At 40.5% G+C, this 18,230-nt stretch overlaps 2 protein-coding genes across 4 annotated transcripts in view; one reads left to right on the top strand and one right to left on the bottom strand.

Moving 5' to 3' along the window:
- LOC5566594 (kinesin-like protein KIF12) overlaps positions 1-7,218 on the top strand; it is a 76,390-nt gene extending 69,172 nt beyond the window's left edge. For 2 of the 3 annotated variants that reach the window (XM_021849413.1, XM_021849414.1), the window contains exons 6-13: positions 4,641-4,782; positions 4,893-5,129; positions 5,189-5,307; positions 5,358-5,821; positions 5,880-6,122; positions 6,182-6,334; positions 6,473-6,736; positions 6,951-7,218. In XM_021849413.1, the coding sequence (XP_021705105.1) occupies positions 4,641-4,782; positions 4,893-5,129; positions 5,189-5,307; positions 5,358-5,821; positions 5,880-6,122; positions 6,182-6,334; positions 6,473-6,731 (1,617 nt within the window). In that variant the 3' untranslated portion in view covers positions 6,732-6,736; positions 6,951-7,218. The remainder of the gene's footprint in view (positions 1-4,640; positions 4,783-4,892; positions 5,130-5,188; positions 5,308-5,357; positions 5,822-5,879; positions 6,123-6,181; positions 6,335-6,472; positions 6,737-6,950) is intronic. The other variant, XM_021849415.1, reaches the window with a different exon arrangement.
- Positions 1-18,230, bottom strand: part of LOC5566593 (zinc finger protein 502) — a 35,540-nt gene that overhangs the window by 16,953 nt on the left and 357 nt on the right. Inside the window, exon 2 of the mRNA XM_021849416.1 lies at positions 17,910-18,173. Coding sequence (XP_021705108.1) covers positions 17,910-18,173 — 264 coding nt within the window. The remainder of the gene's footprint in view (positions 1-17,909; positions 18,174-18,230) is intronic.

The raw sequence follows: 18,230 nt of genomic DNA, 5'->3' as shown, positions 1-18,230 counted from the left end.
ATGTGAAGGAGAGGCTTATGGACCTATCAGTAACCGGCTAAGGTTCCCGCAAAGGAAGGAGGCGACCAACTTTATTGAAAACAGTGTGGGCAAAAGCCTAGATACTGTGACGACGGCAGGCACTGGCCGCTCCAGTGCAACATGTGAGGTGACCGATGGCCCGCGACTAATCGAGGTCATAGATCGCAATAGGGAGTACCTCCCTAAAATGCAGGTAGCTGCTGAGCAACTTGATGTCATCATCGAATTTGTTAAGAGCAAAAGCAATATCAGCAAAGACTTGAAAACAAGTCTACTGAAATTGCGACAATCAGTCCTAGCTGCAAAGCAGGACTACGAGAAAGCCAAGGAACAACTTGGCAAGGTAGAAGGCCAAAAAGACAATATGTCGTGTCAGACCGAAGTGTTTTCCTTCACAGGCAACGCGAATATATCTGATGATATTATTCGATACGCGATGCGGAAGAGGGGAGCTTCCGGGGATGAATACGTGGCGAAAAGACGTATAGTTGCTAAGGGAAAAGTGACATACGCGGCCGTCCTCCTGAGCGGAAAAGCTGGCACGAGCCAAGCCCGCAATCAAGACGACATGGCAACAAAGGAGAGGCCAACACCAAGCCTAAGGCCAAGAAAGCCAATAAAAAGGAGTCACGGGTTAACCCGAACCAGGCAGTGCATCCACAGGAACCACGGACGTAAGGCAACAGCAACCCGTGGATACGAGTTGGAAATAAGAAAAAAACAGAGGAAACTGAAAACGGAGCCCAAGGAGAGCGCTAAACCGAAAACAGCGAAACGTAGGAATTCAGACGAAGCCCTCGTTATCAAAACAGAGGAAGCGAAATACGCCAAGGTTTTAAAGGCGATTCGAAGCACAGAGAAGCTATCGCCATTGGGCGCAGACGGGCGGAGCATAAGGCGAACTAGGATTGGCGAAATGATCCTAGTCTTAAAGAAGGACACCAAGGAAAAGAGTGCAGTCTATAAGCAACTGGCACTAGAAGTACTTGGCGACGAGGTTGATGTAAGATCCCTTACTGCTGAAGCGACTCTCCAGTGTAAAAATCTGGATGAGGTCACCGACGCAGCGGAAAGCTCGGCTGCTCTCAAAGAGCAGTGTGACATCGACGTAGCCAGTAAGGCCATCCACCTTATATAGGGCCCACAGGGCACCCAGGTGGCGGCGATCAGGCTGCCGGTCGCAGAGGCCAACAAAGCGAAGAACTTGGGCATACTCAAGGTAGGCTGGTCGGTTTGCCGGCTGAGCATACAACAGACTCCTAAAGTTTGCTCCAAGTGTTTCGGGAAGGGCCATAAGTCGTGGAATTGCAATGGTCCCGACAGAAGTAAGATGTGCAGAAAATGCGGCACTGAAGGCCATAGGGCAAGCGATTGTAAGCAAATCGCTAAGTGCCTAATATGTGCAGAGCAGACAACGGACACTTAACGGGCGGACCCAAATGTCCGGGCACAAGCGGAGTATCAAAGCAGCCAAAACGGAAGTAACACAGTTAACTTTAAACCACTGTGATGCAGCCCAGCAGCTGCTTTGGCAGTCAGTCTCGGAAACCAAGACTGACGTGGTGTTACTATCGGACCCATACCGCATACCAGCCAACAACGGGAACTGGGTGGCGGATAGGTCTCAACAGCTAGCAGCTATAGGGACGACAGGACGATACCCAATCCAAGAAGTAGTCTCTAGCTTAAATGACGATTTTGCGATAGCAAAAATCAACGGCGTGTTCTATTGCAGTTGTTACGCGCCCCCAAGGTGGTCGATTGAGGAATTTTCCCACATGGTCGACAGGATGATAGCCGAACTAGCTAATCGGCAGCCAGTAGTGATAGCTGGCGACTTTAATGCATGGGCAGTGGAGTGGGGTAGCCGCTGCACCAATTAAAGAGGCCAGCTATTGTTGGAATCCCTGGCCGCATTAAATGTAGAGCTGGCAAATGTGGGTACAGGAGTAAACTGCGCACTATGGTCCTCCGAACATTTAGGGGGAATGGTCCTCCGGAAATCTAGGAGGTTGGTGTCAGGCCCTGCAAGCCAACCGTAAAAACACATCAGCACAGGAACGTCAACTAGAGAATACGGACCGGAACAATCGGCAAAGACCACAGCGACGGAAATGAACTAGCGATTGGAAACTCGGTACGTGGAACTGCAATTCTCTCAACTTCATCGGAAGCACACGCATACTCTCCGATGTACTGAAGATCCGCGGTTTCGGCATCGTAGCGCTGCAGGAGGTGTGCTGGGTGCTGGAGAGATTTAGCCGCCTCCAAGAACATGGCCATTCGTAGCACCTATTTCCAGCACAACCTCCCGTATCGGTACACCTGGAGATCACCTCAGCAGGCAAAATCGCAAATCGACCATCCATTGATCGATGGACGGCACTTCTCCGACATAACCGACGTCAGAACCTATCGTGGTGCTAACATTGACTTTGACCACTACCTGGTGATGGTGGAACTGCGCCCAAAACTATCCGTCATCAATGATGTGCGGTACCGACGCCCGCCCCGGTACAATCTCGAGCAGTTGAAACAACCGGATGTCGCCAATGCGTACGCACAGCATCTTGAGGCAGCGTTGCCGGATGAGGGCGAGCTCGATAGGGCCCCTCTTGAGGACTGCTGGAGGACAGTCAAAGCAGCCATTAACGACGCTCTCGAAAGCATTGTGGGATATGTGGAACGGAGCTCAAGAAACGATTCGACGAGGAGTGCCAGGAGGTTTTAGAGGAGAAGAATGCAGCGCGGGCTGCAATGCTACAGCATGGTACGCGGAAAAACGTCGAGCGATACAGACTGAAGCGGAAACAGCAAACCCGCCTATTCCGGGACAAAAAGCGCCGCCTGGAAGAGATGGAGTTGCTTTACCGTGCTCAAGAAACGCGGAAGTTCTATCAGAAGCTCAACACATTCCGCAAAGGCTTCGTGCCGCGAGCAGAGATGTGCCGGGATAAGGATGGAAGCATCTTGACGGACGGACGCGAAGTGATCGAAAGGTGGAAGCATCACTACGATGAACACCTGAATGGCGCAGAGATCACAGGCACAGAAGGTCAGGACAGCGAAAGCGATGGCTACGTCAGCACAGTAGACTGTGGAAACCAACCAGCTCCCACGATGGGGGAAGTTAAGGATGCCATTCAACAGCTCAAGGACAACAAGGCCGCTGGGAAGGATGGTAGCGAAGCCGAAATCATCAAGATGGGCCCGGATAGGTTGGCCGCTTGTCTGTATCGGCTGATAGTCAGAATCTGGGAAACGGAACAGCTACCGGAGGAGTTCCCACTTATATGCCCTATCTACAAAAAAGGGCGACAAACTGGATTGTGAAAATTATTGTGCAATCACCATCCTAAACGCCGCCTACAAAGTGCTATCCCAGATTCTTTTCCGTCACTCGACAACGGACCAGATCTTTTCCGTGCGGTAAATCCTCCAGAAATGCCGTGAATACCAGGTCCCTACGCACCATTTGTTCATCGATTTCAAGGCGGCATACGAGAGTATTGACCGTGTAGAGCTATGGAAGATCATAGACGAGAACAGCTTTCCCGAGAAGCTCACAAGATTGATTAGAGCAACGATGGACGGTGTGCAAAACTGCGTGAAGATGTCGGGCGAACACTCCAGTTCGTTCGAGTCTCGGCGGGGACTACGACAGGGCGATGGACTTTCGTGCCTGTTGTTCAATATTGCGCTTGAAGGCCGGACTTAACAGTCGAGGCACGATTTTCACGAGATTCGGACAATGCGTTTGCTTCGCGGACGACATGGCTATTATTGGGAGAAAATTTGAAACGGTGCCAGATTTGTTTACCCGCCTGGTGAATGCGTCGAAAACAAAGTACATGCTGGTAGGCGGAACTGAGCGCGACAGGGCCCGCCTAGGAAGCAGTGTCACGATAGACGGGGATACCTTCGAGGTGGTGGACGAGTTCGTCTACCTCGGATCCTTGTGACGGCTGATAGCAACGTTAGTCCGGAAATACGAAGGCGCATCATCAATGGAAGTCGTGCCTACTATGGGCTCCAGAAGAAACTGCGGTCAAGAAAGATTCACCCCGCACCAAATGCACGATGTACAAAACGCTCATAAGACCGGTAGTCCTCTACGGGCATGAGACGTGGACTATGCTCGAAGAGGACTTGCAAGCTCTTGGGGTTTTCGAACGCCAATGCTAAGGACGATCTTCGGCGGCCATGAACCGAGTAAATTGGCGAAATGTTGTTGGCGAGATTTTATCAAACTAATTGATGTAAAACCAAATAAATAAATAATAATAGCTCTTCACCGTTTAGGTTCAGAGTGTTAGGTTCACGCCTTAAAGCTTTAGTGAATACCTCGCAATCAAAGCGCGCTTTTTTTTCAACCTCGGACTTGGGTCGAGTTAAATCGTACTGCCCTCCGCCCGCCAGCTACTACAGCGAGTATAATCGTCATCAACGCGCCAGCTCATGGTTCCTATTAGGTTAGGATTACAGACTATCTACTAAGAGTACAACGAGTAGAGAATTTAATAAAATTAGCTCAAAACTCAGGTTTCTTCTATTGTGGCGTCCTTTTCTTTAAAGGCCATTTAAACAATCTTCAATGTTATTTCTCACGTGAATCACAGGTTATAGACTTGCTCAACCCAGGAACAGCGCGCAAACCTCTGGCCGTGAGGTGGTCCAAAAAGTCCAGAGGGTTTTTCGTCGAGAATCTTTTCACCGTTGACTGCGAAGAGCTTGACGATCTGCTAGCGGTTCTCGAAGAAGGTAATCAATCGAATCAATTTTTCATATATCCGGAGGTAGGATGTGGTGCTACTTGGGCACTTCCATGGTTCACTTATATATATGCTATATGCTTTTTTCCTTTCCAACAGGTATGCGAAACCGCTCGGTGGGTTGCCATTCAATGAATGATTACTCCTCGCGTAGTCACACAATCCTGACGGTTCATATTACCTCGGAGCAGCAAGCCGAAGGAGGCGTGTTCATATCGAAGCAGGGAAAAATTAACTTCGTAGACCTGGCCGGAAGCGAGATGACCAAGAAGACTCATAGCGAGGGAAAGACACTCGAAGAGGCGAACAACATCAACAAGAGTCTGATGGTGTTGGGTAAGCTTTTTGGCGAAGTATGGAGTTTTGAATGCAATAACAATATATTTTGAACCTAGGTTATTGCATTGCATCGCTGAGCGATTCTAAGAAACGAAGTGGTCATATACCCTACCGAGATAGCAAACTGACCAAGTTGCTTGCAGACAGCTTGGCTGGAAATGGCGTAACGCTAATGGTAAGTGGATATTCAATCTTTTAACCATGTTTCATGAGATTCTGTTTCAGATTGCATGTATTTCTCCGGCAAGATCCAACATAACGGAAACGTTGAACACGCTTCGGTATGCTGCACGGGCAAAGAAGATCCGTACCAAGCCGATCATAGTGATGGATCCCCGTGAAGCTTTGATTCTAAGCTTGAAACGGGAGATTGGAGCTTTACAGGTAGAAAACGAACATCTACGGACGGCATTGAATCTACAGTCCGAGTCGCAAGAAATCAACAGTCAGGTCGATTACCTCGAACGACGACAGATTGTTCGAACACCTCCAAAGGTAGATCTCGAGAAGGTTACGGACATGGAAGGTAGCGAGCTCAAAGAACTGGTCAAGGTGTACATGCTGGAGAACCAGGCACTACGGCAGGAGAACTCCGAGCTTTACAGCACACGGGAAATGATCATGCGCGATCAAGAAGTGGTCTGCCGAGAGAATGAAAGACTGTTGAAGAAACTGGAGGATGTCAACTCGTGAGTTTTTACAGGTTTTACAAATCTATTCTAGCATCTACTTGATTTGAAATTACAGAGTTTGTTGTCGTTCACCGATCATTCCTGCAAGGCCGACGTTTTCGGCAGAAATGCTGAATTTGTCGGCGAGTGGAGATGATATGTCCAACGTTTGGCAGAATGCTATGAGCGTCGGTAGCGACAGTATGGGCAGCGTAGGTCGACACAAACAAGATTCTTTGGACGGACGCGTTTCAGCAAACGAGAATAAAATCCCAGAGCTTTTGCAAAAGGAACTTGACAAGAGAAGAATTGGCGATAGGTATTGAACATCAGAAGAATTATAAAATTATTGATTAGAACTGAATTTGTCATTCGCAGCATACAAACAATCGCAAATAATTTGAAAAGGCACAATTCGTGGGAAAACAATAGATCTTTGAATAGTGTGAAACTTGCCTCGCGAAAGGGTTCTGCGGACAGCAGACATTCTGATCAATCCCAACGCAGAACATCACAAACGCGAATCATTGAGTAAGTGAGAAACATTCTATGATATCGTATCATCAAAAACATCATCCTTTTTACATCTTCACTCTCTCTGTCATAAATTTCTTCCTATCTGAATTTTTGATTTTTGTGCGTCGGATCTATCAACAACAAATCCTACAGTTTGAAAGCCCGCTCATATCCTTACTCAGAATCGGGTGTTGTCGGTTCGTCCTGGTCTCCGATGACCAGAAGGCCGAACAGTAGTATCAGTAACAATGCGTACAATCGGCTTTCGCCAATGTTTCTCCGGAAGCAGAACAGTTTTCTGAACAAAAGTTATTCCACGGACGAGAGCCTACTGCCAATGAAACGGAACATCTTTGGTAGTTTGGTATCGCTCAACGGGGATGACGCCGCTGGGGCTAAGGCGTTGATTTGAGCATTGTACGTAAACATTTTTGACCGTTGCACTAGTAGTAGAATTGAAACCGTGTACGTCTACGCTTTAATTGATCCTATCGTTTAGAATATTTACCATATTTATTCGAAAGCATGTCCAAAACAGTCTATTAGTTCAAACCAGCTTCTGTATCATACTGTCTATTTCATAAATTCCAATTTGTGTTTTCTAGCGTGTAATGTTTCTATTGCTTTTCAGCATGATCAGCTAAGATGTAAACCGAAGACGTACAATGAGCGAACAATCAAGGATATGCAACAGGGTTACCAACGCTGGAATAAATGTGTGTGATATATAGCATCTTTGTTAGTAGGACAATGGAATGTAGGAAAAGAGTGTTATTAAAAGTGAGAATTTGTATTGTTACCCGCAGTCAGGAAGCGCACATAAACAAGATGATTGTAAAGAATATTGGAATCATTAAATAAAACTGAAAAAATATGTGCATGTCTCTCAAAATACTAAACATCTACATTTTATTTGAAGAATATTTTTTTTATTCCGTTAGGAATTACTTCAAGGATTTCTCCAGGTATTTTGATGATTTTCCCAAATATTTGCAAAATAATTTCACTTTTGACGTTAACAAAAAACAATCCAGTAAATTTTCAAGTATGACATTCCCAAACCTATCCATGTTAAATAAATGCAGGAACTTCTCTAAGAATACATACAAGAAATACTACAAAGGTTCCTCCTGGGATTTGTTCATTGAACGCATTGTTGGAAAACTTCTGGAAGAAATTCTGAAGGCAACTCATCAGGCATCCTTGAGAGAATTTCTGCAAAATCTCCGGAGAAACTACTGTGCATTTAAGGAAGTTTTGGGGGATTCCTTGGAGAAATTACTGGACGAATCTCTAAAACAACTGTGACGAATTGCTGAAATCGGTGTTAGTATTGTGACATTCCAGATACTTCAAGAAAAACACTGTATGGATTAATTAAATAACCCTGGAGGAAATACAAAAAAAATATCTGTAAAACAATTGTGCTGGCCTAAAAAGTTCATGGAATGATAGAAAAGCCAAACTAAAGAAAGTTTTGATCTGCGAGATAATGAGTTTATAAGGTAAATTTTGAAATAATCACTCAAATATGGTCGGTTCCGAAAGGGATAAGGCAAAATGTATGAATTTCGATAGTTTAGTGCACAGCGTGTAGGAATCTCTCACATTTTTTTCGTAGAAGTTGTGCAGAAGTCGCGTAGAAATCTCAAGGGCTTAAACTAGAATTCACTGCAAGGATTTTTTCAGAAATTCCATCTTGTGTAAGATTCGACCACAATGTTCCTAAATTATGGAAACAGTGATCAGAAGGCTCTACAGACGAGGAGACGAGAAAAGATTCGATCATTTGCTCCGCCTTTTCTGTAGTTGAAAGTGGAACATATACCTTTTTCAGGATTTCTTCAAGAACTCAACCAGAATTTATTTTGTGGATACTTCCACACACTTAAATTAGATAACCGAATAACGGTTAATTTTAACCGAGATATGCACAGCCGATGCAGGAATTCGTCCAGAATTTTTGCAATGAGTTGTTTGATTTACTTTTCAGGTAATCATTGAATGATTCTTCCACGATTTTTCTTTTTATCTCTGTTAAATAGATGTTTGGCCCTAGACTGCATCTCAAGGACCAACGGTTTCACTTCATTTCCGTGGCGTATGGTTAAACCACTACACCAAATCCATGATTTTTTGTAGATGTTTTCAAAGATTTTCGCTCAGACCATCTTTTAAACCCCAATCAATAATTTATCTAAGGATAACTCCAGTAACTGTACGAGTAATTTTAATGAAATTTGCTCCAGAGGTTCTCTTTGATTTTTTTTAATCCAGTGTATCCTTCACTGACTTCCTTAGCATTTTATCGTAAAATATTTTCTTGATTCGATTTTTTTCATGAATGTTCTTGAACAATTTATTCAAGCATTGTTCTAAGCATTTCTCAGGGAAATATCAAGCAAATTGACAAAACGAAATCCGTGAGATATTTCTGATGCAAATCCTAATCTTCTGGCAAAATATTTGGTGTACTCTTGAAAAGATCTCTAAACAACTTCTGGACCATTGCTGAATTTCTCTAAGAATGCCTTCTTCAGAAATCCTTTCAGAGCTTCTTTCAGAAGTTTCATAATGGAAATACTCAAGTAACATATGCATATGTATTCTGGAAATGGTAAGGACAATTTTCTAAAACGCATTGCAGAAATTCTGTGAGGCATTCTTTAAGGACATCTTATAACGTAATATCGGATGAAAGTACTTGTTGGAAATTTGTAAGGATGTTCTGGACTCCAGATTAGGAATTATTGGAAAAATTACAAAGAAATCCTCGATTATATTATGCAGAAAATTTGTATAGGAATCATTAGTGGAATTACCGGAAAAATAGCTACACATAGTTGGGATGAAACGATACCATCAAGGTATCGATACTTTCTCTTAAAAGTATTATCGAAAAAAGGTATCGATACCAACAAAATTTCTATCGATTCCAATTTCACTTGGTATGGTATCGAATCAACAGTATTATTGTTATTGAGAAATTTTTAGGAAACTTAAAATGAATCCCAAGAAGATCTCCTGAAGGTATCTCTGGAGCATTTCGCAGATTGATCGCTGTAGGAGTTTCACATCCCTGGGGAAATAGATGATATAAATACTCGATGAATCAGAGTAGAAATAACTGGAGGAATTCTTAAAAAAATGTTTTATTTTTACCAAATTCAGTGGAATAAATCATTGAATCATTGAAAGATGCCCTGAATTAACAATTGAAAAAATCATTGAAATAACTACTGGGAGAATCTATGGTGAAAATTCCTGGGCGAACTATTAAGCTATCCCTGTGAAAATTAATAAAGGGGCTGCTGAAGGATTTCCTGGTGGAATTTTTGGACGAATTCCCGGGGAAAAATCTAGAGGAAAACCTTGAATGTGTTCCTAACTTTCTTGAAGCTCTGTTTCGAAAAATCTGTAAAGAAAGAACCTCCATAGGTCGCATAGTCGCATAGGAATCTCTGGTAACTCTAGGATTTACACCAGAATTAACTGCAAGTGTTCTTGCTGAAATTCCAGGGCTGTTTGTCGCAATTTTTGCGGATTTGTAATGGAATTGGTGTGCCAGACGCAAAAATCGCTAGTGAATAAAAATCTGTCGCAAAAATCGCGGATTTCTCAAATCATGCCACAAAAATCGTCAACAAACTGGTTTGATGCGTACAGTTGTGCAGTTCATAATTGGGAAATTTGTATTTGAAAATTTAGTGCTGTAAGCAGTGCCGGATTTTGGCTTCGGGTGGCCCGGGTCAGATCTCTTTACGGGTGCCCTTGGTACAAAATGAGCGGGAAAGCGTATGAAAGATTAGTATTATGAAAATGAGACATTCTGAAACTCAGTGAACCTGTAATATTACTCGATTGTACGTAACATTCACGAAGTGAGTGGGTATATTACTTCGTGAATGTTGCTCAAAATAAATCATCTATATAAATACTTGAAACACAGACAAACAGACGTAACACTTAGAACAAATCATAGTCGATAGAACGCCTAATGCTAATCGTTGTGTTTGGCCGATGGGCCAACAGATGGCGGTAGTGTGTAAACGTCAAAGGCGAACATAAGTTATGCGAGCGCTGGTGGTGGTGGATTGGCCAAACAGAATATATTTGAATCGGCAGTTAAAAAGGTGATCGATGGACAATTATGAGAATGTGACGTCTGTTTGTCTGTGCTTGAAAAGTCGTGGATCATGAGATTAAATATTGACTGATTTCGTTCTCAATCAATTTCAAAATTAGAAATGTTCCGGTTGAAATCAAGTTAATATGACTCATCGAGACTTGAATAAGAAAAGCCAAGAGGTTTTTTTTTCAATTTTGCTGCCGACATTTCCATTTAATTCAAGTTCATTGATCGTCACTGACGCAATAAGCAAATCGATTGATTATTCAATTGTATTGTGTAGAAATTTTCTTATTTCCTACCATTATTTTTAGAAAAAAAGGTTCTGCAACTGGATTAAACAATATGTTTTTATATACTTTATTTGATTTTCGTAACGATAAAGAAATAAACTATTATCTAACGTTGCTTTTATCAAATATTCAACTAGTCTTTGCGGACAAGGAGCAATCGCTTCCAGAAAAGCACATGAGTTCACTATCGTTTAACTAACAAATTCCAGAATTAGCTATATGGGTTTTCCCCAAGGCTTAAGTCTCAGTTCCATGCTTCATAAATATAATGTTCAAGATATTGACAACAGTTTGAAAGAACTATGAACGCTTAAACAACTTGCAGACAATGCTATAGTAAATAGCCCTTGAGCGAAAATCTTGCAAAGAGCATAGCAACATTATCTTTTGACAGATACGCGTATTTCGACCTCAACTGCAATGCCGTCTTCAGTGTCGTGTACTAGACTCGACTCTTTATAATCTACCCACTGACGTTATTATTATTGTCTTCAGCTTTAGGCTGGCTAATCTCAAGAAAGAAGACACTTTGGCTAGTAATTTAAGAATCGGGAGGAATATAGTTGTATACAAATTTTGTAGATTTGGGTCGAAATTATTATTAATTCTAAGCTCTTAGTAGAAATTGCAATATTTCAACAAAACCATGAAAATATAAATACCAAATTATTAGAATCTTGCGCAAATGGAAGAGTACAGCAAAATATCGAAATTTCGGTAGAGTTCGGTAAAATCAAGAAAAGAAAAGAATTACCGAATATCTTTGTCTTTTCAAGACCATTCCAGGGCATAGAGTACTGTAATTTTAACAGTATCTTCCAAGATAGCTGTGACAGTTTGCTTTTGTTAACCCGAGAAGAGTTCTAAAGTTTTTGATATAATTTTGATGGTATTCATTAGCTAACAGAACGATTTTCATGAAAACTGAAAAGACTATCAAATAACATAATCTCATGTCATAATATCTCTGTTAGTAATCGTATCTAATTTGAATTTTAAATTTAAAATCGATAATGTAAAAAAATAATTTATTGAATTGTGTTTTTTTTACTACTTCACCTTCATCGGGGGGGGGGGGCCGGGGCATTTCAATATGGCTCGAAGTGGCGAACTAGACAAGGGCGAAAAGCAACTCAAATAAAGATAAATAATTCAATATGGCTAAAGTGGGGCCCTTTCACACTTTAGCCCAACATTAATTGTACATTTACAGTAATGCTAGTTTTATATACATCGTTTGTATGCATAAATTGCAGCTTGAGCAGCATAGTTACTAGGGTTGTTCATTACTGCTCAGTGCCCCAATGGGAGCGACACAATCAAAGGATCAAACACTACTCTGTTTTTTGTACATTTAAAATAATCCAAACGTCATTGTTACGTGAAAACGTACGTGGTTTTTTTCCATCCCACTTTTCACGTAGCACCTACGTGGATCATAGATAGCACTGAATGAACGCATGAACAAATGTACCTCATCAGATCCATCGAAGTTTCAAGTCACAGCTACATGAATTTCCACGTAGCTTTTACGAAGTATCCCAATAGATCGTAAATGGTTATTCATTAAATGTTATCAGAATAATTGCATAGAAACCAATTCTGTTTTGCATAGGCTTATGCAATCAAATAGCTTCCAATAAAAAAACAACTTAAAAGATTACACTATTTATTATATTATAACACCATCTCCAATAAAATATCCAGTAACAAGAAATACATTGGCTGACACGGCGGCATTCCATCAAAACAAACGCACATTTTTCTCAAGTTGGTCCATTGAAAAATGTCTGGTTTCTCCACAAAGTTGATCGGTCTTGCTGTTCAAAGTTGCGTAATATGAAATTTATATTACATAAGGTGTAAAAATGTATGATTCATTAGTATTAATCACATATTTACCTTGAAATCAGTTATGTTGAAGTCCAGCAGCTCCTAGATAAAGATAAACTTGCGGCCACCATCTTTGAATTTGAACTCAAGAGAGAATGAACACGAAATGCAGACATCCAAATGAATTTATGGGCCTACGTGAATTTCACGTCAGTGCTATTGGTAGCCTCAGTAACAATCACCGGATCTCCATTTGGCGATTATACATGCTCTAGTAACTATTACCTTAATCAGGTGAAAAGGAGGCAAAATGAATTTGGAATGATGTACGTGATTTTTCACGTACCAATGACGTTTGGATTATTTTGAGTGATAGTATACTATGTAATTACATATAGAGGAAAAGCACTAATTTTCGACCCATTCATACGATTCTGGCCTACTTTGTACGGAAATCCGAAAATTGGCACAGATTTCTTGTAGGTCGAAAATTAGTGCTTTCCCCCTACATTTTTTGTTCTTTCATACAAAATAGTCAGCTCTGCGTGATTGGATCATTTTCAATTTTCGATGAAACTTTATTGTCTCTTACTTACTTTACTTGTAGGTCTTGTAGCAGTTTCATCGAAATTAGTGTCTCAGATAGTCAGATCAGGACCTAGAAAGTCGGACCTCTTGTGTCAAACGTCGAACGAGTTTTATATCTATAATCCAATGTACTGCATATTGGCTTAGGCGGCATCCACAAATTACGTAACGCTCTAAGGGGAGGGAGGGGGTAGGCTCGAGCGTTACGACTCATACAAAATTTTAAAAATTTCCATACAAAAAGCGTTACGGAGGGGGGGGGAGGGGTCGAAAATTTCCAATTTTAGCGTTACGTAATAAATGGATGCCGCCTTATTACTGTCGATCTTATGAAATATTACCGTAATCCGGGGGCAAATTAAGAATGCTGCTCCGTGATTAACCAGATCAATCGAAATTGCACAGAGAACCAATAAATGGGGCTTGGGATTAGCGAACCATTCTCAATGTGCACAAATCAAGAGGTCAACGTTCAAAAAGTTAATAACGGCGCCGGCCACGTCCTTACGGTCATCGGGGAAGGGAAGGAAAGTTGGTGTGACATTCATTGTTACTAGAGACCGGGATTACGTCTGCATTTCCATGATTGTCACAGGAAGGGATTTTCGTGAAGGGAAGGGATAAAAAGTTACATGTTCAGGATTTACTTTGGTAACCTACACTTGTTTAGACCTACTCTACGTACAGAAATGCTGTTCCATTTGAAGAATGATTCTAATCGAGAACATGCCGTCACTTCTACTGACGAAGTTTACAATGATTTATGTGAGTAATAAAAAAATGATAAAGGAAATAATAGTACGCCGTCATCAGTAATCTTGAACTGGTCGAAGCTTTGAATAAATACAACAATGGTGCCATAGAATAAGGATGCAAAAGAATGCAATTTGGTTAGCATCTTCTCTACTCTATGGATGTTTTTTGGAGCTCCTATCAGATTGACAACCTATTTGTCCATGCCTCCGTAAACATTAACGGTGGCGGGTGATTTATATATTTAAAATACAACCTTCTGCAAATCTAATCTAAACAAATTGAATTTAAACAAATTGAAAGTAAATACAATTTATTTATCAATTCTGATTTTGGCAAGCTTTTACCATAAACCTTTACCTGTAGTTCAAAATTGTAAAAACCGCTTAGACCAGCACTACCAAATCCCCACGGTAGTCTAACAAGAACCCTTTTTCAGTAAACATATTTTATTATGATCAACAGGGTAGTGAAGTAGTCATAAAAATCACTCTCGTATAGTATACGGGCCCAGATAGCCGTAGCGGTTAACGCACAGCTATTCAGCATGACCATGCTGAGGGTCGTGGGTTCGAATCCCGTTGGTCGAGGATCTTTTCGTAAAGGAAATTTTCTCGATTCCCAGGGCATAGAGTATCTTCGTACCTGCCACACGATATACACATGCAAAAATGGTCAATCGGCAAAGAAAGCTCTCAGTTAATAACTGTGGAAGTGCTCATAAAAACACTTATCTGAGAAGCAGGCTTTGTCCCAGTTGGGACGTAACGCCAGAAAGAAGAAGATAGTTTTTTAAATGCTCAGAAGTAAAATTGACTCCAGATTATGCAGCTTGCCGCTTCTGAGTTGTCGGAACAAATCCGATCACCAATAGTCCTTAATAAAACACAGGCCATGGCCACCTAATTGAAACGAACTCACCGAATCCAACATTCAACTGAAACGTTCCGTCGTGTAGGAATCGTTCAAGGGGAAACACGAGCGCGCAGACAATCCAACGTATAGCGGTAATTCTTAGTAGTGGAGACTTTTTGCTTCTGTTTTCTGTCAACGCACACTTAGATCTCTATTACCGTAATCCGTGGGCAAATTGATCAATAACATAATTTTGACGTAATTTTCTGAATTCGGGGATTCAAATTTAGTAGATAAGGAAATTTCTTATCCTTAAAAGTGTTTTATTATACGGTGATCAATTTCGTCGCAGTGGATCATTTTAAACTTTTCATATATAACCTAGTTTTATGATACATGAAATATTACTTCGTAAAAAAACAGTTACTTAAACTGATGGAGATCAACAATTTACTGATTTTGCTGAAATTATATATATATTTTTTTGTCGGTAGCGATAGGGGTAGTACTGGCACTCTTAATCTGCCCTAAGCTCCTTCCCAGCATTTGCTTTTATAAGCCTCTATTGCGTTCATCACACAGACGTTCCTAAGCAATGTTGCTCAAATGGTCACTGTGTACGCTAGCAGCAATCAGCCCTTGCCTTAGTTTTGCAGTCTAGTAGTTCAAAATACTATCAAACTATGATAAGGCCTGAAATGCTACTAGAGTGGTTAAAGTGAAGAACGAAATAGTTTTATTAAAAGGTCCTTATTCCCCATTTCATTTCATCACTCACTATCGTCACTTTTATTTTCGACACTATCACGTATATCACCGATTATCACTCATCAACTTTCGTAATACACTTCAGATATACTTTCTATTATATCACTTTTCACATCACACCATTTTCATATAAATCTGTTAGCATTACCATCTGTTAGCATTACTAAGTAATTTAAAAATATTCAATTTCAATGTATCATTATTTTTGTTGCTGTAGAGTCATTACTGTTCAAACTACGATTTAGCACTATGATCAAGAAAGTTACATTAAAAAAAAATCAATTCGATCCATTCTTCTGCACTCGCTGTCATTATGTATTAATACTTTTATCATGTACATTTGAAGAACTAGGCAATTGAGTTTATATTCAGAAAAATGATTGCACAATGTATTATGGCCATTATTAAATTAGTAGAGTTCACATCATTATTATTATATTATTAACAAAACTATCGTGATTCACCTTAATTTTCAAATTTTCATCACTATAGATTTAATTATAAAATAACTATTAGCACCTTCACAATCACTAAATTTAATAACGACGAGTGTAACGCACAGTTCCACCAAACACCCATTCTTATGTTGCATTATAAAACGATTGATCACACGTTGGCTTCGAAACTTAACCACCATTGCTGATTAGTACAAAGGATGCTACAGCTCGTGTAAACGAATTGAAACATCAAACAACCAGCACTGGTTTATAAGTAACTAATGAGCCCTGGTGGTCCCTCCGTTCGAAGAGGACCTGATAATATGCCGAAACATATTAACAGATCCTCCGCCTGAATGCAGCCGTTTCATGATAAATCATGAACCGTTGGAGGTGTGCCAAAGTATTGGGAAGGTGATATGTTTCACAGACGGGTATTATTATGGTGCACCTTCTACTTTGGCACCCTGTGATCGTGGCCAGGGAAATTTTGCTGAAATTATAGTGACAATATCTCAATTCCCAAGGATAATATACCGGAATGTTGTGAAATAGTGATTAATTTGGCCCTGGATTACGATAATAAGAGAAGCGCAACAATTTTCATAAAACACAGAATTTTGATAAAATAATCAAATTTTCGCATCAATGTTAAGTTTTATTTTACGAAAAATTGATTGGGTAGGGTGGGCACTTCCATGATTCACTTTGACAGGGGGGGTTTTCTGAAATTTTGCAATAAGAATACGATGCATATTGTGGCCAAATATGAGCTCAGTGGCTTTCAAAAAACCCCACTGCCGAAGTGAATCGAAATTGCTCAAAAAAAGAATCCGGCTCCCTATTGTGACATGAAGTTGTTACATGTACATGTTCGTTTTTGAAACGTCATGATTGAGGATTTCAGTGACAATTGGATTTTTTTGCGCGTATTGGTGTTTCCAGGCGCGGATTGAATTTCAAAAGTAGCGATTTTAAAGTTTTTGTAACAGCCCTGGAATACCATCTTGATCTTAACCGAAATCGCAACAGAGTTATCTTGATCTACATCCAGAACAACTTATTTTCTATTTTCGGGAATATTATCAGTCAGCCAGGAACAGAAATTTTCCTAAAGATATCTCCAGAAATTACTTCAGGAGTGCTCTGAAGTGTTCAGGGATTCTCGAAGGATTTCTCCAAGATTTCCACTAAGGACTTCTTCAAAGATTAAATAACTTATCTGAGGACTTGCTCATGAGTCGTCCAGTAATTCTCAATTAATTGTGTCTTTCACTGTACTTCCTTAGGATTTTTCCCAAAATTTGTCTTTCAGGGTTCCTAGTTAGGTATTTTTCTAAGAATACTGCCAGAATTTCTTTCCAGTGGTTCTTATAAATTATTTCAGGAATTTTCCAATGAATCCTACAAGTACATTATTCAGCCACCTTTCCAGGAAATCAGTATGGAAGGCTTTCAACAATTGTTGTAGAAATTCTTGACAAAATAAGACGTAGTTAACGTCAAAATATTTATAAAATAATCTCCGATGAAACTCCTTGAGGAATTCCTTTTACGATCTCTGAAGGAAGCTCTGGACCCTTAAGGAAGGTTATACAGGTTATGACTATTTTTGCTGGAAACTCTAAATGACCTTTTTTTAAAAATCCGTGTGAAATTTTACTTGGATAATCCCTATAGGAAAATCTTTAATTTATTAAAAAATCATGAGGGAAATTTGGTAAAATTCCTAGGAAGATAGCATCTGAAGGATTTTTTAAGGAAACCCTATACAAATAGCTCCATAATCTCTTTTTCGAAGATTTATTGCAGAAGTCGCCTAGGAATATTTTGTAGGATTTATACACCAGAGCTAACAGCAACGATTCTTGCAGAAATTCCGAACTGTATCTTAACCAGAACCATGATAAAGTTAGTGAAGTCCCTAAACTTACCTTCATCTACATCCAAAGCAATTTCCTCATATAAAACCGTGCCATCATCAGAGTAAGATTCGATAATTTGCTCCTCGTTTTCTGGAAATGAAAGCGGAAGATCCACCTCCTCCATTTTAATAGAACATTGGATGGGTGCTCCTGATGAAGAATCTTCATCCTCTCGCAGTAGTTCCGATATTATCTTGGCCCTATCCTGTCGAGTAATGGGTTTTTTGCCGTTCGGTTGATCTTCCGAAACTGGTTCCCTTATCGTTGGGACAACTGAAAGGAGTAATCAATCCACCATAAATACCTAACGAAGAGATTCGTACACTAAGG

Source organism: Aedes aegypti, chromosome 3 (genome assembly GCF_002204515.2).
Source record: "Aedes aegypti strain LVP_AGWG chromosome 3, AaegL5.0 Primary Assembly, whole genome shotgun sequence".
In the NCBI taxonomy this organism is placed as follows: domain Eukaryota; kingdom Metazoa; phylum Arthropoda; class Insecta; order Diptera; family Culicidae; genus Aedes; species Aedes aegypti.
Note: the sequence above shows the minus strand (reverse complement) of the source record. Positions and strands in the feature narration are given on the sequence as shown.